Raw genomic sequence first — 20659 nt, forward strand, 5'->3', positions numbered from 1 at the left:
CAGGACCCTGAGATCATGACCTGAGCCGAAGGCAGAGGCTTAACCCACTGAGCCACCCAGGCGCCCCAGATGCCCAGCTTTTTAGGTTTTAAAAAGAATTTCCATTCCTAAAAGTCTTTTCTCCACAATATTTGTTCTTAATAAACGTACCAAAGGATTTACAAGTAATCCACCTTTGGTCCAACAGAAATTGCTGAGCAGGCTTCGTTTAGAACCGAGTGCAGAGAGAGAGAAAACGGAGAGAGAGACAGAGAGATGGAGAGAAGGAACGAGAAAATTCTAGGGCTTCTTGGGACTATGATGACTTGAATTTTGCCCCAAATGACCAGCCCATCATTGGTTCTTAGGGACAAAGAACCAATATCCCTAGATTTCCATTTCTACTCTGACATTTTTAAATTGCACCCAAATGCTGCATATTTAAACTCGCAAAAGACTTCAGATATCATGTCTGCCATCCTTATTTTTCGGGAGGTGGAGTGGGGGGCCTTGGAGGTGAGTCTATTAGCCGGTGTGAATTCAGGGACACCTAGGAAGTGCTACTTCAGCCCAGGGGTGGAGGAGAGTGCACAGGGTCCCATGGTTGGAAACATGCTGATAATCCTTAACATTCTTTCTAGTTCTATGGGGCAGAGGGCAGAGGCAGGCTTTTAGCCCTGGGAAGAACACAGAGGTACATTCAATCTTTTCTGGGACCAGAAAAGGCAGATTTGACACTCTTGCCAGTATTCTTTCCACAGCGCTCGCCCGTGATACCGAAACATGCAGGGACTTCCCCAAGCTTTCCTGGTTCCCAATCAAGTATCAGAACAATGGGAAACATCAGTCTTGTGCACAACATACTGCCTTTCTGCCATAGCCATGATAGCCCCTGGGGTTCCTTATTCCTTGTACTGTCTGCAAGTCACCGGCTGCTTCTATGATCTTGGTGCTCCCAGAGACTCGGGAATCAACTGTGCCGGCATTTCATCCCAGAGTAGGGATGAGCTTTCGGCTGCTCAGGTTTCTGCAAGAACAGAGGGAGTGTTTCCAGACAGAAGTTTCGAGTGCGCTTCAGGACAAATGGTCTAATCATGTATTTCTGCTATTGAGGGGGAAAAAAAGGATGGAAATGATCTCATTTATTTTCTTTATGTAAGGAGACACTTCACAGTTTTGGTATTTTATTTGCGTCTGTTATCCTAAGCAATGATGGTCTGGAGGTTAGTGGTCGTAGGGTTGGTGAGCCAATCGGAAATCCTGGGGCCTGTGGTACGACGTGGGGGACCAATAGGATCCTCCACATCCTGACACGTGTAGTTTTCTACGATAAAAATGTATTTGAAAAGTTGCAACATCCCATGGAGGAGAATTCTGAAAATGAACTTCTGACTCTTAGAGAATTTCATTGCCCTTTTTAGTGAAGAGTCTTAGAAATTTACTGCTCTCTAAGAGAGAGGTACACCATATCAAGAGTTAAATATAGATTTAACCTAAACTATAAAATCTGGCAGGTAAAATATTCTCTCAGCTCTCTCCTTTCTTCCTAAGCAGAGGGTAAAAGATCACCTGGTGTTGTGAATTTTCAGAAGCACTTGTGCTGGGGCACCTGGGTGGCTCGGGTCATGATCTCAGGGTCCTGGGATCAAGCCCCGCATCGGGCTCATCGGGCTCTCTGCTCAGCCGGGAGCCTGCTTCCCCCCTCCTCTCTCTCTGCCTACCTCTCTGCCTGCTTGTGATCTCTGTCAAATAAATAAATGAAATCTTTAAAAAAAAAAAAAAAAGCACTTGTGCCAACAGGCTTCACTCAAAGTTTCCCATGAGGTATCGTCCATGTTTGTGACTGAGGGTTTGGAGGCTAATTTTAAAGAAGGCAAATCAAGGTATTCAGGGCTGATAATGTATTTCCGTAAAGCTGCAGACCGTGATGGGATTACAGTGTGCCACAGTTCCCCCCACCCACAGCCTTTGTGACGTGCCATCTTGATGTCTGGTTCTCAGCAGTAGACCCTTGAGAAGCTGCAAGGGTTAGAAGGATTAGAAGGGTGGGCTCTGGGGTCAGATCACCCCAGAATGAATCCTCACCCCTCTTCGTTGTCTTTTTACCAGGATGGGAATGAGGGCTAAGCTGAGGGACATGGTTAATAATATCTGTCCCAGAGAACAGTACGGATTAGACGAGACTAGGTTAGTATACTCTAAATGCTGGGCTTGGCCACAGAAATGGTAACAATTATTTCCTGATTTGTGCTTTCTCCATTCCTGTCATATTCCCTCTGAGCTCAGCTTTCTGTTGGCCAAGGTTATAGCTCCCTCATCTTCCAAACGAAATGCGCACTGAGAGGAAGCCAAGGTGAGTGTGGGCTTCTCCCCTGTCTCTGCTTGGAGCTTACATCTCTTTATGGTGCAGTGATCCTTGATGGCCAAGTTTCTGTCTTTAATACTAGTTATAGCCACTGAGCGCTCTTTGTCAAGCACTGTTGGGCCTCTGTTACAGGTATAAATACACCAGATTCTCACAGCTACCCGGGGAGGTAGAAACTCCCAGTATTGTGACACCTTTGTATAGATAAGGCAACAACAGGTGGGCTACCCATGTAAGTCAGACTCCTGTGGCCTCCTATTTCTGTCCACACCCATGGGCTGACGTGGCTTGCTGCTTCATTTGCAATCACATTAAGAGGCAAAACTAGTCTTAACCTCTCGTTACTCTACCTGCTAAACAGGCCATTGTTATCTGTCTTTATTGCTGAGCAAAAGCCTCTTAAAGAAGTTAAACCACCCTCTTCTTGTCAGATTATCTCCCTAGGGCAGTGGTGTAGCTTCTGATCTGTTACACTCTCTGCCAAGTGCAGCTGCTTCTGTACGTGAAGGGCAGTGGCTAGGAACACGGTTTTGAAATAGGAAGCATGGGATTTCAGTATAAGGGATGCCGCCTATTGGCTCTGGGGCCTCTCTTAGGCTCGGTGTCTTTATCTGTGAAATGGGAATTCCCTGATCTGTGGCACAGTTTTCGAGGACCGAATGAGAAGGGACTGATGGTCCCTGGCTCCTAGCAGGTGCTCGTTAAATGGTGACTGTGGTTGTTATCGTCGTATTATTGTAGAGCCAACTTACGCTGGTTCTCTTCCAAACCCATTAGGTTAGCAACTGGGTCAAGAGATCTGAATTTGTTTGCTTTTTTGTTCTTTGAGCAGTAGGTGCTGGGGCTTAGGCACGCTTTATCTTTCATTTTATACTTTCAAAAATCGTGTTTAATTCTTTGAGATGCAACTACAGAGACAGGCCCTGTAAGGCACAGAGGAGCGTTCCCTGAGAGCATCTGGGCAGTGACCATGCACAGCTGGGCCCACTGCAAGGTGATGGCTATCTGCTTGAGTAAGGCTTTTCTGCCCGTAACTTCTATCCACTGCTCACCCTGGAGAAGCCAGAGTCATCACTGCGAGTAGCAGAATAAAAGAGTAACCTGAGAAGAATACCAGGGAAGCCAATTGTATCCACCCTGTTCCTCCCCTTTCCTCTCCTGAGCTCTGAACTTGGAAGGTCAGTGAAACTCTGATACTAAATATGTCCGGATAGTCCTTGGAGAGTAGGCAGTATGGAGACCGAGTCGATTTGACTCCTAGTTCATGGCAAGTTAGTGTCACTGATTCGGGCAAAACCCTTTTCTTTTATTTTTTTCTCGGCACTTTTGTCCTTACACCCATTCCTCCTCATGGAAAATCATTTTAATGGGTTCCATATGTATTTTTCGTTTGCATATGTTCTGGCTGACTTTGTATTATTGTTTTGGTGTGCATGTATTTTCCATTGATGTCAGTGGCTCTGTATTAACTTGTATTGTTTCTTATTTTTCACTCAACATTGTTTTTGAAGATTTATCCATGTTGCTGTGTGATCTCTTGCTCCAAACTGCTGCAATCAGAAGCAATAGTTCTGGATTTTTTTACGCTTAAAAAACTGAGACTGTTTATTAGTACCTAAGAGCGAAAACTCTGCGCTCGGCCCCATATTTCATCCAAGGCAGAAACGAACGATTTCATGAAGTGTGTTGGAAGGCAGTTATCTGGGCAAAGAGGCTATTTTATAAATGTGCCCCCATTAAGTCCGGTTCTTTTAATTAACCAGCTACAAATGTGCTCACTGATTGAGTGACGCATGACGAGCCAGGCACCTGTGACGTGCAAGATTCTGGCCCCCAGAGGCTTCGGGAGTAAGGTCTCATTAACAAAAAGCATGATTAAATGAGGTATTTTGGGATGTATCGAATGTAAGGACCTGAGAGAACTTCAGCCAGGAACATTAGGAGAAAGAAGGGGGATTGGAGTTGGGACTTTCAAACCTAAGTGAAATAGACGGGCTGTCAGTGCAACAGACAGGGTAGCGGGAAGTAACAGACGAAACAGCATAAGCTGGAAGGCGGAATATAGCTGGGAGGCGCCAGGTGGAACTTGATTTCTCCTTTCTCTCTCTTGCTTCTTCCCTGGCTCCTTTTCTTTTCTTTTCTTTTCTTTTCTTTCCCCTTTAAAGATTTTATTTATTTATTTGACAGAAGGAGATCACAAGAAGGCAGAGAGGCAGGCAGAGAGAGAGGAGGAAGCAGGCTCCCTGCTGAGCAGAGAGCCCGATGCGGGGCTCGATCCCAGGACCGTAGGATCATGACCTGAGCCGAAGGCAGAGGCTTTAACCCACTGAGCCACCCAGGCGCCCCTTTTCTTTCCCCTTTAATGCAAAAGTTGGTTATTTTACCAAGTGGCTCACGGTTTGCCTTAAGTAGTCTGTAATCCCGAGTGATGATTCGCTCCTGTTAGATTCCTTGTTCTTCTCAAACATCCTTGCTGAGGAGGAAGGGGTGGGAATTTAAGCGTGAGCAAGCCAAAAGGCGTGCATGTTCTCGCGTGTGGAAGGGACAAGGGTTCCTGTCTTGCGTTTTTAAAGCAGTAGCTTTCATCTTACCATTTTATTTTGTATACTTCGTAAACACAGAAAGAAAATCCGAGTTTGTTTCTTTAAGTACCCGTTTTGTGGCACGGAACACGAACGCCCGTGACTGGTGTGAAGTTTGTTGGCGTGTATACGACCGACCGGTTAGCTGTTTTTATTTTTCCTCGGACCCAGGTTAATGGGAAGTTCCTGAGGCATTTAAGCTCCTTCAAATAAACAGCGGAGCTCTGTGATTTGTATTCATGTACTCGAGGTTTGAAACATTCCTTACACTGACCTTGCCCCTTTGCTAACAGGACGCCTCATGAATGAATTCATCTTAATTTGACTCTGGGAAAACATTTGCCATCCAGAGTTGTGCCTGGGTGTCGGCTCAGACTGCCACGTGTCCTCAAGGAGGGGCCCCGAGTGGATTTGAGTTGTTCAGGGAATTTACTGTTGACGGTGTTTGTGCGGTAGATGGGACCTGCAGTCTTCAGGCCAGCGGTGGTATTTTGCCCTCAACACGCTAAGTTCCAAACGGTGGAGCGTTGACCTTGCTGTAGACTCTGCCGAGAGTGCTCGCCGTCTCATTCTTTGTCTTCTCTTCTTTCAGAGCATTTTCTCAAGGCCCTGCCCGAGTACCACGTGGTGGCCCCCGTCCGAGTAGATGCCAGGGGGCACTTTCTGTCCTATGGCTTGCACCATCCTGTCACTGGCAACAGCAGGAGGAAGAGAGACGTGGATGGCCCAGAGGACCGGGTGTACTACAGAATTTCACACGAGGAGAAGGACCTGTTCTTTAACTTGTCGGTCAATCAGGGATTTCTTTCCAAAAGCTATATCTTGGAGAGGAGGTATGGGAACCTTTCCCACGTGAAGATGGTGGCTTCCTCAGCACCCCCCTGCCATCTCAGGGGCACAGTGCTGCAACAGGGTGCCAGGATCGGGACCGCGGCCCTCAGTGCCTGCCAGGGACTGGTGAGTGCCTGGGTCCCTCCCTCCCTCCTCTGCCCCCAGGCCCCTGTCCTCTCGGCTTACACACCCAGTACCCACGGGTTCACACACACCTTTGGTGCGTGTAAACTGAGCACTTATGATATGTGTGGTCCTGGCCGCCAAATGGGTTGGGGAAGAAATGCATAAAAGAAAAAATTGACCGATATGGAAGGTATGGAGAGTAAGGGCGCTGAGGACTCAGAGCCGGGAGAACTTCAACCAGGGACTGCATGGGAGGAAGGGAGGATTGGTGTTGGGTCTTCAGCCTCTGAGGCCTCTCTGAGGGTGTTGTGCCTGACTGGCTGGCCAGCCCCTTTTGAATTTGGAAAACCTGGGTTTGGACTGAGTGAGAGGCTCACTGGTAACGACGGTGTTGTCAGCAGCTTTTGCGGTCTATAGTTGACCGTGTGGACTTCGTCATCAGACTTCATACAGAAACCTAGACAGTCAGTTTATCTCTTCATGCCTTCATTTTCTTATCTATGAGATGGAGATAGTGACAGTACCCATCTCATATACCAGGGCTTGGCTTATGGTCCGCAGACCAAATCTCTACACCTCTTGTTTTTATAAATAAAGTTTTATTGGAACACAGATAAGCCCACATGTTTACATTGTCTAAGGTTGCTTTCAGACTACAACAGCAGGTGAGTAGTTGGGATCAGGACTATATGGCCCATGAGGCCCCAAAATTGCGATCTGGCTTTTATAGAAAAAAAATTTGCAGATCCCTATAATAGAATATTGTGGGAATTAAATGAATTAATATATATAAACACCTTAGAAGAGTGCTTATAAACAATATGCACTCAATGGGTGTTGGCTGCTATTATCATTTTTTTATGTTTCCAACATGTCAGGTACTAAACTGTGTGGTGTATGACGTGGTTTCCATACGTTCTTCTCTTCTGCTCTCCAGCCCCCCATCTTGGTTATATTGAGTAGATGATGAAACTTGGAGATGTTGAATAAATTTACTGTGCAGTTCATTTGAGCCTGAGTCTTTCTAACAGTTGCACTCTGATCCCCTCATCTTCCCTAGTTTTGGGGAACCATGAATCTACTTTCTGTCTCTCTTATCTGCCTATTTGAAACCTTTGTTTTAATGAGTCCTCCAGGAGATTCTGACGCTCACTGAAGTATAACAGCCACCGGACTACAAACCCTGTTTGAACATTAGGATCCACGGGGAACTTTTAAAAAAATTTTTAAAAACTTTTTATTATGTTATGTTAGTCACCATGTAGTACGTCATTAGTTTTTGATGTAGTGTTCTAGGATTCATTGTTTATGTATAACACTCAGTGCAGCATGCAATATGTGCCCTCCTTAATACCCATCCCCGAGCTAACCCATCCTCCTACCCTCCTCCTCTCCAAAACCCTCAGTTGGTTTCTTGGAGTCCACAGTCTCATGGTTTGTCACCCTGTCTGACTCCCACACTTCATTTTTCCCTTCCTTCTCTTAATGTCCTCCATGCTGTTACTTATGTTCCACAAGTAAGTGAAACCATATGATGATTTACTTTCTCTGCTTGACTTATTTCACTCAGCATAATCTCCTCCAGTCCCGTCTATGCTGATGCAAAAGTTGGGTATTCAACCTTTCTGATGGCTGAGTAATATTCCATCGTATATATGGAGCACATCTTCTTTATCCATTCACCTGTTGAAGGGCATCTCAGCACTTTTTGCAGTTTGGCTATTGTGGACATTGCTGCTATGAACACTGGGGTGCATATGGCCCTTCTGTTCACTACATCTGTGTCTTTGGGGTAAATACCCAGTAGTGCGATTGCAGGGTCCTAGGGTAGCTCTATTTTTAATTTTTTTGAGGAATCTCCACACTGTTTTCCAAAGTGGCCGCAGCAACTTGCATTCCCACCAACAGTGTAAGAGGGTTCCCCTTTCTCCACATCCTCTCCAACACACGTTGTTTCCTGTCTTGCTAATTTTGGCCATTCTAACTGGTGTAAGGTGGTATCTCAATGTGGTTTTGATTTGAATCTCCCTCATGGCTAGTGATGATGAACATTTTTTCATGTGTCTGTTAGCTGTTTGTATGTCTTCATTAGAGAAGTGTCTGTTCATGTCTTCTGCCCATTTTTTGACATGATTATCTGTTTTTTGTGTGTTGAGTTTGAGGAGGTCTTTATAGATCTTGAATATCAGCCCTTTGTCTGTAGTGTCATTTGCAAATATCTTCTCCCATTCCATGGGTTGCCTCTTTATTTTGTTGACTGTTTCGTTTGTTGTGCAGAAGCTTTTGATCTCGATGAAGTCCCAAAAGTTCATTTTTGCTTTTGTATCCTTTGCATTTGGAGACGTGTCTTGAAAGAAGTTGCTATGGTTGATGTTTAAGAGGTAACAGCCTACGTTCTCCTCTAGGATTTTGATGGAGTTCTGTCTCGCATTGAGGTCTTTCATCCATTTTGAGTTTATCTTTGTGTATGGTGTAAGAGAACGGTCAAGTTTCATTCTTCTGTATTTAACTGTCCCATTTTCCCAGCACCATTTATTGAAGAAACCGTCTTTTTCCCACTGGATATTTTTTCCTGCTTTGTTGAAGCAATCAGACAACAAAAAGAAATAAAAGGTATTCAAATTAGCAAAGAAGAAGTCAAACTCTCTCTCTTCACAGATGACATGATACTTTATATGGAAAAACCAAAAGACTCCACCACCAAATTACTAGCACTCATACAGCAATTCAGTAATGTGGCAGGAGACAAAATCAATGCACAGAAATCAGTTGCTTTCTTATACACTAACAATGAAACTGTAGAAAGGGAAATTAAAGAATCGATTCCATTTACAATGGCACCACAGCCCGTAAGATACCTTGGAATAAACCTAACCAAAGAGGTAAAAGATCTATACTCGAGGAACTACAGAACACTCGTGAAAGAAATTGAAGGAGACACAAAAAGATGGAAAAACATTTCATGCTCATGGATTGGAAGAATAAACATTGTTAAATTGTGTATGCTGTAACAAATAATATAGAGGACAAGGGGAGATGGAGAGGAGAAGGGAGTTGAGGGAAATTGGAAGGGGAGGTGAACCATGAGAGACTACAGACTCTGAAAAACAACCTGAGGGTTTTGAAGGGGCGGGGGGTGGGAGGTTGGGGGAACCAGGTGGTGGGTATTAGGCAGGGCACAGATTGCATGGAGCACTGGGTGTGGTGAAAAAACAATGAATACTGTTATGCTGAAAATAAAAAAAAAAAAAAATTGTGTATGCTGCCCAGAGCCATCTATACTTTCAACGCCATCCTGATCAAAATACCAACAACATTTTTCAAAGTGCTGGCACAAACAATCCTAAAATTTGTATGGAACCAGAAGAGACCCAGAATCACCAAGGAAATGTTGAAAAAGAGAAACAAAGCTGGGGGCATCACGTTGCCTGATTTCAAGCTTTACTACAAAGCTGTGATCACCAAGACAGCATGGTACTGGTACAAAAACAGACACACAGACCAGTGGAACTGAGTAGAGAGCCCAGATATAGACCCTCAATTCTATGGTCAAATGCTGTTTGACAAAGGAGGAAAAAATGTACAGTGGAAAAAAGCCCGTCTCTTCAGTAAATGATGCTGAGGGGCTTTTCAAAAGTACCCATTTCCCACCTGTCCTCCCAGATGTTCTGATTTGACTGGTCTGAGAGGGGAGCTCAGACATCCGTAATTCTTTAAAGCTCCCTGGGAAACTAACACGCAGTCGGTGTTGCCGGCCAATGGATTGGCGTGAGCGGGGATTAATTAACAGTATTAGCTAATATGACTGTACAGTAGCAGCTCTCCCCAGTAATGCTAGTGTGCAGCCAGGGTTGAGAACCGCTGCTCTCAGTTGGCCCCTCTTTTCACCCTGTGCTTTGTAAGGGAGGTTGCACACTGTTTAGCATTATTCCAGGCTCGGGAACAGAATATTGGGATCTTTTCAATTTCACATGGCCCCAGGGAGCCGTGAAGACAACCATCTGGGTGTTTTCAGATTCGGATTCCAGATTCATACTGAGTACAGGGGCACAAAGAAGCAAATATGAACCAATGGACTAATGTGGTAGTCAAGATGATGGAAAATTTTAGATTCAAATTGCTGAATGATTTTTTTGCCAGAAGAGCCAGTCCACTTGCATTGCCTTGGAGCCCTTCACCCAGAATTGAGCAGTTAATGGACAGTTATAAAATAGGCACTAAAATCCAAATGACTTTCTTTTCCTTTCTGTGAGCATACAAGCTGGACAGCTTCAAGTTCATTCCCGATCAGGACCCAGTGCTCCTCATCAAAAGGATAGTGATTGGACTTGGGTCTGATTTCACCTGATCACTTATCTGGGAATTTGACTTCTGTGATATTTATTTTCCTTTCACCCGAACATGATCCCACACTCAAATCCACAGGATTTGAGCTTAGGATATATTCACTTTTAAGTCCTCCACCCCCCAAACCTGAGGACAGAGGTAGCATTTGGGAAGGCTTTCTGAGGCTTATTTTTGTGAGTCTATTTCTGAGTTTTATGTTCTATTCCACCAGTAGACTCTTTTATTACTGTAGTAGCTATATAATTAGTCTGGAAATCAAGTAGACTGATTCCTACCATGTTACATTTTTTTCAAAACTGCTTTAGTAATTCTTGTTCCTTTGCCTTTTCCTGTACGTTTTAGAATAATCGGACCACAAAAATTTGCTGAGATTTCGGTAGGAATTACATTAAACATATATATATATATATATATATATATATATATATATATATATATATATATATTTGGGGAATTAACATGTGTTATGTTTAGTTCAATCCATGAACACAGTAGGTCTCTTCCAGTTCTTCCCATGAAACCTATCCGGGTTGACTGGTAGGACTGAAAAAGTCCAAAATGCCAGGTTGTCCCTCCTTCCCAAGGTGAGAATTTTGCAGCTCCTTGGGCCCTCCCTTCTAAATCTCACTCTGATGGCATTTCTCACCAGGAAATCTCCCAGCCAGTAAGTGGGCTGTCCTTACCAACTGGCAGGCCCATACCACCTGTCAGGTAGTTAGTGCGATTAGAGAATGAGGCTGTTAAATGGAATCAATAATTGCGGTGGATTTTTTTTTTTCTAATTTACTTTTTTGGATCAGAGAATTTATTTGGGGAAAAATTAGTGAAAACTTTTTTGTAAATTTGTTCCCTTGGTTTGTTCACTCATATTTATTCTTGAAGTATTCTATTTTGGAGAGTTTTCTGATTCTAAATTAGTCTGGTAGAATGATAGTAATTTCTTCTGCGCGGAGCCTCACTGTCTCCCCCGCTGCTCAAAGATGGCAGCTGGTGGGATGACGGCATTTTATTCCCCAGCGAGACTTCGCTCATCGATTCAGAGCAGATTTGGAGAAGAGTCTGCTCTGGTGGAACCCAAGTTTCTATGGTTCGTTAGTATGATTTATGATTTCTTTTTAGTCTGAAGAATTCCAGTGCCCTTTTCCCTTTTGATAGGTTTTTAAGTGTGCAGCTTGTCTCGAAAGCTGTGGCAAGAACCTTCATTTCCGTGACTGCCTTAACCCTCGTAGGCCCCTTGCAAACTATTCCTGCCTGAAAAAAAATGGATAATCCCATTAATCAGCCCTGCTTATCTCACACCACTGTAGATAACAGCTTCAAATACTTGAGAAAAGTATCCTGACCTGCTCTTGTTGGCTGAGTAGGAGGAGTTGAATCTCTTCATTGACAAGTGTTGGGACACCTCGTTAAAACTGTTCTTGTCAAGTCAACAGTGAAGGTCATGTTGCCCGTCGGTGCCCTTGTGGTTTCCTTGTACTTGTGTTTCAGCACCATGTGACACAATTCCTATTTTTAAGTATTTTTTTCTCTTGGCTTAAGTGACATCACATTATTATGGTTTTACTCCTACCCACCACTCTGAGAGTTCTGTCTCAACCTCCTTTGCTCCTTTCTGTATCTTTTAATTAATAGAGTGTCCCAGGGCTTGGTCTATGGCTCCCTCTTCTCTCACTTAACCCTCTTACTGGGTGATCCTGACCAGCCCCAAATGCTATCAACTTCTCTGTCAGCCTGTCTGTCCATCTGTCCATCTGTTCATTCATCATCTATCATTATTATCTATCATCTACCTAATCATGTATTTGTACAGTTATCTTTTTGCCTTTTGTGTCTACCTGTTTATCACTCATCTATCTGTCATCGTATCATCTGCCTCTATCTCTGTATACTTATGTGAATAACTACTAAATTTATGTTTCTAACTCTGGTATTTCCTTATAACTCCAGCTATTGGCCATCTTATATGTATGCCTAATAGGAATCTTAAATTTGACACGTTCAAAAAAGTACTCATTTTTTTTAAGGTTTTGTTTATTTATTTGACAGACAGAGGGAGAGAATGAGCGCAAGCAGGCAAAGTGGCAGGCAGAGGGAGAGGGAGAAGCAGGCTCCCTACTGAGGAGGGAGCCCAACCCAGGGCTCCATCCCAGGACCCTGAGATCATGACCTGAGTTGAAGGCAGACACTTAACTGACTGAGCCACCCAGGCATCCCCGAGCAATACTCTCCATTCCTACCATCTTCCCTATCACTGTACATGTCAACTTTGTTCTTCTAGTTACCCAGGCCCAAACTCATGGAATTATCACTGACTCATCTACTTCTCTCACACTCTGTATTTATTCCTGTCAAATCCTGTCAGCTCTTCCATTCCAATGTGTGCAGAATCTACTACTCGTGTCACTTCCATAGCTAACACCCTAATCTGCTCGTTCTCAGCAGGAGTAGTTTTGCTCTATAGGGGACATTTGGGGATATCTAGAGATATTTTTGGTTGTCACACCTGGGAAGGGGGCAGTTGCTTCTGGATTCTAGTGAGAGATGTTGGAAACTTTCTACAGTACACAGAACGGCCCTCTGCAGCAAAGGATTATATGGTATAAAATATCGATTGTTTCGAGGTTGAGAAACTCTCCCCTAGTTCTAGTCACCATCCTGTCTCTCCTGGACCACAGCATTGACTTCCCATGTGGTCCCCCACTTCCAGTGTTAACTCCCTGCAAGTCATTTCTCACAGCGGCACACTGGACTTTTGAACACATTTATAGAGCGGTGCACTCTGCTGCTTAAAATCTCTGCTTATTTCCCACCACAGCAGGATAAAATCCGAATGTCTTGTCCTGGCTGCCAGGCTCCCTCTGACCTGCCTCGCTGCCCTCCTGCCCCATCCCCTTGGCCTCCTGCCTAGTTCTGCAGTCACACTGACCTCTCTGTTTTTCAGATGTATCAAGCATACTCTGGCCTCCTCGCCTTTGCGTTCATGTTCGCTCTGTCTAGAATGCTCTTCCCTCAGATTTCCACGTGGATGCCCCTTCTTGTCTCTCAGATCCCCGCTCATGATCTTCTCTGGCCGTTCAGTCTACATAGATGCCTCCAGAGTTCCATCACGTTGCCTGTTTTATTTTAAACAAGAACCGACAATACCTGATATTTTCTTCTCCTTTTTGCCTAACTCTTCTTTCCTTCGCCCTGTCTTGTTCACGCGTGTTTAGCCGTCTTCCATAGCAAACCTTCAGTAAATCGTGGTTGAGGGGACGGACCTATTCATTTCAGCCCTTAGCCTTCTCCTGCCCCACGTTTTTGCAGACCTTCCCTGGCTGTGGCTTCACAGTGAGATTATGGTTCCGCAACGACCCAAACAAGGGCTGGAAAGCCATCTGTTGACTTCCAGAACACAGTCTGCGGAAATGGTCCCTGAGTCACTTCGGGTGGGTTCCCGGGGCACTGGCTCCTCGTGATGGCGGTGTGATGTCGCTCTGCTCTGTGGCCCTCCTGGGTTCATCGCTCTAAGAACGCTGGGACTGCCACCATCATGTTGGGTTTGGGAAGGGGACACTGCTGTCCACTCTGCTATTCTCTTCTGGGCTTGGGTCAGGCCTTTTCTTCTTCTTCAAAGTGTAATTTTTAGTAAGACTCTTTTAGAAAGTTTGCATTAAAAGGAAGGAAGGACAATACAGATAATGACCTGAAACTTCTCTTCACCTTGGCTGTGCTGGGTCTAGGCTGAGCTCCACAAGGGTCTCTAACCAAGTGCTGGGCTTTTGATCTGTAGCAAGGGTCGACCCACTGTTAATCCCCCTGCTGAGGGGTGCACGGAAGCGTAATTGTCTCCTGAGTCTTGGGCCTCTGAGAAAGGAGGAGAATATCTCCACCCCAGACTCAGGCCCATCTTTGTTTCTACATCTTCTTTCCAGGTGTTTCTTGTAAGGAATAGCTACTTGCTGCAGGGGAAACCCAACCAAAAGCGGCTGGGCTCCCCAGCGCAGTTTATGCTTTGCCCACCCCACAAAAGTACCCCATCACAGGGACCAGTGAGGGCTGAAATCCAGCTCTTGCGCTGCTAATGGAGCCAAATCCTAGCTTGAGGAAAAGAAGGTTTTTATAATCCCTTTGCCCAAAGTGGAGGATCTTTTTGTTGTTTGTCAACTTAGACAGGTGCCTTTTAAAATTCATCTGTCTGAAAGGGACACCTTTATAATTTCATCTGTCTCTCTTGCACACCTTCTTGCAATTTGCCCAAATGTGTGTTATTAGAATAATCCCGGAGCCCCTTACCCACAGGATTTAGGCTGGCTCTGTGGCCAGATGACAGTCACATGAGGACACAGTCTCCCATTGTCAGCATGTTTCCAAAAGCCTGAGGTGCTCAGTTTCATATAGCAGTATGGAGAGTTGGGCTGTGTATGGGCATTAAGAGCAGATCCTTTTCCTTTTTTGTTTTTTCTGAAGATTTTATTTATTCATTTGACAGAGAGAGAGGGTGCACAAGCGAGGGAATGGCAGGTAGAGTGAGAGGGAGAAGCAGGTTCCCCGCTGAGCAGAGAGCCCGATGCAGGGCTTGATCCCAGGGCCCTGGGATCATGACCTGAGCCAAAGGCAGATGCTTAACTGACCAAGCCACCCAGGCGCCCCAGGGGATCCTTTTCCATTGACCTCCCGAAAGTCTTCACCAAAACTTTTTCCCAACCTCTTCTTCAATTCAAGGTGAAGAACAAGTCTGTGTCTATTTCCCGAGACTATTGGGTTCTTGGCTTCAGCTCTCTAGGGAACAACTGCTTGAGCTGGAACGAGGGAGGAGGCTTTCTCAAGAAGAGACAGTTACATAAATGCTCACATCCTACCGACATGTCGGAGAAACACATTTCCACCCAATACCCATGTTTGAAGGCATCCCTGTTTCCTTGTTTAGTCAGCTTTACATTGAGGTGAAGAGAATTTGGATTTATGTCACCAGAACAAATGGAAAGTATGCTCAAAAAAGAGATTTAATTCTAGGATGTGGGCCACTATGAAGCCTCGGAATGGTCTTCCAGCCTCTCACTACCAAGACCTCAGTCTTTGCTAGGACATCTGTTACAGCATTGTAACTCTGGGAACTTTGTTAGGTTCTAATTTCCATAAATGCAAGAATCAAGTGTTCTCTGTGCTTCGCTGTGCAAATGCTGTCAGTGACATGAGCGACATTTAAACCTCTAAGCTCAATGATGGCGCCTCCATTGACAGAGGGGTGGGCTTCATACCCCATGAGTCCCTCAGTGCAGTTCAGTTCTTGGCCCAGATGAAAAGGTCTGCGTGTTCTTTTTCCATACGATCAAAGAATGTAACCATTTCTGCCCTCTTGTTCTTGAACTCTGGCTGAAGGGGTGATGGAGCCAAGGAATGAAACGCACTGGCAGAGCTGTGTGGGAAAACTTCCCTAGCATGGCTTCTTGACTTGCTTCCTGATCTGGAACTCTGTGGCTTGTTTGCAGAAAACAGTCGTTTTGAGTTGTGGGATGCCTCTGGCTCAGGGTTTGTTGTTCCTCACCAGGAGAGATGGAAAGAAACGCTCTGTGTATCCCCTAACCCTGCTCCCAGGCTGAGGAATTCCCCGTGACCCCTGACCTTTGGGGCTTGCCCGGTCAGACCCAGGCTTACTCTGACGTGAGACATTGGAACAGAGCCTCTGGCTGGCGGGAGAGAGTCCTCTCCTCACCATCAGTGCTTTGTGTTAGAGGCTCAGAAACATGAGTTCCCCCCCCCCTCGCCCCCCTTCTTTTTCGTCTTTCTGCTTCCTTTTCAGTTCATCTTGTGAGTTCCCAGCATGACGGATAGGAAGTGAGAGACAGACCTGAAGAACCTGTATTTCAAGAAGCAGCATTATTTTCTTTCTTTTGCTGGGTCTTGAGTTAAGGGGCCTTCTCTGTGGACCAAGCACAGGTCAGGAGGAGGAATGACCTTCATCTTATGGGAGCTGGGAGGCCAGGTGCTCTGTTGTTACTGCTTAATCACTTGGCTTATGGGTTCACACAAATTCAGCTAGAGATGTTACTCCCTCCTCCTCTGTCTCTCTTCTCTGAAGACTTCATTTTGAATCTCATTTCTGTTTTCATTACAGAGACTGAAGACAAAATGTCCAGAGTTTCCCACCTGATGTTCCTATATTAACATTCCTCTTCTTTTTTGATGGAGTGTGAATCATAGGTCCAGGGAGCTTAAATATTAGCTTTCAGAAAGCTCTAGTTCCTTTCACAAATGTCTCCTTTGACTAACAGATATTAGTAAGAGCTTTGAAACTTGAGAAAACAGGAGGCCTGGGTTTTAGGTTTTGTAACTGAAAAAAATGTTTTGCTTGGTTGTCGGAGATGATCTTTCAGTGTGACCTAACTGATTTATTTTTGATCAGACAACCTATGTCAGAGGGACACGGAACCAGGTCTGTGGAGACTTGGCATATTTTTCATACAGAGAAATCCTACCGGATTTGGGAGTCAGAGGAACTGGGCTCAATCCTAGCTCTGTACTTACTAACCGTGTGATCTTCGTTGAGACCCTTTGCCTTTCTGGGTCTGTTATTTGAGTGGATTGGGTCCTTGCTGTGAAATGTGTGGCCCTCGGACCACTGGCATGAACATCACTTGGGAGCTTGTTACTAATGCAGATTCTCAGGTCCTACCATGATTTCCTGAATCAGAACCTATATTTTAACAAGATCCTCGGGGTAATTTGTATGTGCATTACCATTTGATTGGCATTGGTCCACCGTACCTAGAGACACTAATTCTGGTTGAGTTCACCTTTCTACATATTGCAACCTTGTGGCAAATTGTTGGCCTGAATGTCTCATGAAGCTTTGAAGCAGTAGGGGGGATGCTGCTGTCCTAGTGGATGTTGATGGATAGAAGGTTGGAAGAGGAATCTTAGATAATGTGATTCAAAAAAAAAAAAAAAAAAAGACTGAAAAGATACATGAGAACTTGGGAGCCAAATAAATAAGAAGGGCTGTGCTGGCCAGGGGTGCTCTCTGTCATCCTTTGCTTCTCTTCTGTCCTCCATGGCATTTTGTTATGTTGGAACCCTTGGCCCTGGCATGGAGAGCTCTTACCAGGACAACGTCCCGTTGTTCTCAAGTTCTTTAATCTCCTCCCTGATGAGTGTGCTAAACAATTATCTTTTGTTTTGGGGTCTTCATCTAAGCTGTTGAGAACAGATAGTCTTTCCTGGCCTTTCAGTTCTGGGAGGATGTTCTTGCAGAGAGGGCCACTTATGACAGTGTACCCCATAGACAACAGGGACGGGGGACACAGCCTCTGCTAACGTCCATGAAGTTCTGTATCCTTGACTAAATACGTGAGGGTTTGAGGGAAGATGGGCGCCATAAACCATTTTTCGGTTGTCCTGTCTGCCTTCTTCCTTGACGATACTCAGTTGTTTGCTTTTAAGATAGCCAAACACTGAAAATCTTCCTCTAAACAATCACATTTAAAAAAAAAAGATCTGAGATTTCCTAATGGTGTATGTTGTTGGATTTGCTTATTTCTCTCCTTGAGATATTTCAGGCATTCATTTTAACAGTGATTTTGGCGGGCCTCTGTGGCTTAGTCAGTTAAGCATCCCACTCTTAATTTTGGCTCAGGTCATGATCTCGGGGTCATGAGATGGAGCCCTACTTTAGGCTCCACACTAGGTGTGGAGCCTGCTTGAGATTTTCTCTCTCAAAATACAATACAGTACAATACAATACACTACACAGAATGACTTTCACACCAGACCCACTTATACCAGACCCACTATCTCTAACTCAGCCTCATTTCCACTTACACATTCCTTCAGGTCTCAGCAGTGAAATTGGCTGGGAAGGCAATAAGTTATGCTGAGAAAGATTTGTCAGAATGATACGATTTCATACTAAATGGTCCGATTTGGTGTTACTGATTTCCCGCGTCACAAAGCCACCCTCCCCGCAGCACTGCCACCCTGCTGATATGTTTTTCTCTGGCAATTTTTTCCTCACTTGATTCTGCTTTGGCTTTAAGGAATGAGTCACACACTGTAAAAATGCACAGCTTCCAGAGTCCGACTGGGTCATCAGATATCACATCTTTCTTCCAAGCGGGCTTCCTTTATTCCTGCAAGTTTTAGTTTTTGGTCTTTGTTTTGTCCTTTCTTTTTTTTAAGTTTGCAACTGAATTTTTCTCTTTCTGATGCTTCAACATTCTCAGCTTATCTCCGGTGGCTGATCCTCCCCCTCCCCCGCAAGTTGTGGGTTTTCTGGGCTTTCTCTTTGGCTTTCCTTCCTTTTTCTTACTCTTGCTGTGTTTTAGGTATTTTTACTATCTTTTGTTTTTTTAGCAGAACTGTAACAGGAACGCGTGAAGTTGAGCAGTTAGCTGAATCGAGGCTTATTTAACTTATATAAGTTTTAACTTCCAAAACAGGTATATTTAACTTATATAACTTTATATGTTGCATATTTTATAATATATGTTTTATATTATATGTTATATATTACTTATAAATTCTTCAAGTAATTTACATCAGTTATATATAATAGTATATATTAATTAAATTAATCACATTAAGTTATACCTCTTATATATCATTTATTAAATTATATTTCTTTTTTTTTTTTTTGAGAGAGAGAGAGAAAATGCACACTAGAATGAGCCAGAGGGGGGTTGTACAGAGGGAGAGAGAAAATCTTAAACAGGCTCCATGCCCAGTGTGAAACCCAATGCAGGGCTAGATCTCAGGACCCAGAGATCATCACCCTGAGATCATAACCTGAGCCAAAATGGAGAGTCAGATGCTTAATCGACTGAGACACCCAGGTGCCTCAATTACATTTTTTATCTTGGGTCACCTGGCTGGCTTAGTTGGAAGACCATGCAACTCTTGGGATCATGAGTTTGAGTCCCACATTAGGTGTAGAGATTACTTAAAAATAAATAAATACATAACCCTAAAAAAATTTTCTTATCTCCTTTCCAATCTCTGTATAGCTTGATAGAGAAAGAACAATGGAAATAGGCTGTTCTAGCAGAGCTTCCAGATAAGATGGAACTTATTGGAAGTAGAGAAGCAGACTCTGGGGTGTGTGTGGGGGGGGGGTGGGAGGAGGGCACTACCTAATGCAGAATAAGTCCGCAGAAAGAGGTTTTTATCTAAAGCTATGTTGCAGGAGAAATGGCTGAAATCACAGTTATAGTTAGTTATAGTTACAGTTAAGTGTGTTAAAATATCCTTGACCCTCATTCATTTGAAATTGCATTGGACCAGAGGGTACATCTGAGCTTGGATGATGGACAAGGGACAACCATCCAGTTTCCCTTTGGGGTGACTTTTCTTTTCTCTCTGGAAGGTTGTGGTGGCAGTAGCCATGGCAAATGACCAGGAAAGGGTTTGAGATCCAGTGATAAATGCTTTACATCCTTTCTCTGGAAAGAATTTGCTCTTTCATTAGTTAATTCTATTTACATTAAACTGTTTTAATAAGAGATGCAAGTTTGATAAGCAGGCTTTTCTTCTTTTTTACTCTAATCTCTAGGCCAGTCCCCTGAGACTTAGGCTTTTATTAATCAAAAATATAGGACGTGGAGTTGAGGGACCTGTGCTTTATGTCTGATGCTCCTGACTCGCAGGAGTGCTAAGGCACGTCCCTTCACACCTGTGGTCCCAGATTTCTGGTCTGTAAAAGGAAGGTGATGATTCATGCGCAGCTAAAAACCTCTCCCTGAAAACTAAATCTGAAAAATTAAAAAGTCAAAAATATGAGAGTGAGAAATTGTGTTCTAGGCTGAGGGGTGCCTGGGGTGGGTCCTGACATTTTCTTTGCTGTGGAATTGGAGGGCTGGCAGGAGGAGGATGCTGATATGAGAGCTTTCCCAGTGATAATTTTCCCTGGAGATTTCCCAAGGTCACTTTGATGAGAGGCATCTAGTGTTTAGAGCCTGGCAGACTCTTCTTGAGTTAGATAGATTTTGGTCTTTAGCTCTGTAAATTTGCGCAAATGATCTTTGAGACTGTAATATGTGGCTAATCTAATAACACCTTTTTTATTGGTTGCCTGTGAGGATTAAATGAAATATTGATTATGTAACACTGTCTTTCACAGAGCAAAGAGTCAAGAAACTGTAGCCACTACTATTATTGCTACTATTATTTTTCATGTTACTGTTACAATCACAGAATAACTAGAAGATTCAGTCCTCTAGAAAATGCTTTTCTAATGTTCAAGTATTTATTCCCATTTATTTAATTCAAATTATTTATTCAAATTCAAATTATTTATTCCCATTTGTTTGCACTGCCCTGGAATTAACATATGCTTTATTATTCATCGTTTAGTCTTTTGGACAAGAAAGTTAACATTGTCAATTACTTCTTTTTCCTCAAACACATTTTTCTACCTTAAGCTTGGGCATTTAAAGTTTTTACTCTCTTTCTGCCC

The 20659-nt window shown here is 43.9% G+C and overlaps 1 protein-coding gene across 1 annotated transcript in view; it reads left to right on the top strand.

Moving 5' to 3' along the window:
• ADAMTS12 (ADAM metallopeptidase with thrombospondin type 1 motif 12) overlaps window positions 1–20659 on the top strand; it is a 291803-nt gene that overhangs the window by 2253 nt on the left and 268891 nt on the right. The window contains exon 2 of the mRNA XM_080803336.1: window positions 5519–5883. Within this exon, the coding sequence (XP_080659462.1) occupies window positions 5519–5883 (365 nt within the window). The remainder of the gene's footprint in view (window positions 1–5518; window positions 5884–20659) is intronic.

The sequence above is a fragment of the Martes martes genome, assembly GCF_963455335.1.
Source record: "Martes martes genome assembly, chromosome: 5".
NCBI classification, from domain to species: Eukaryota; Metazoa; Chordata; class Mammalia; order Carnivora; family Mustelidae; genus Martes; species Martes martes.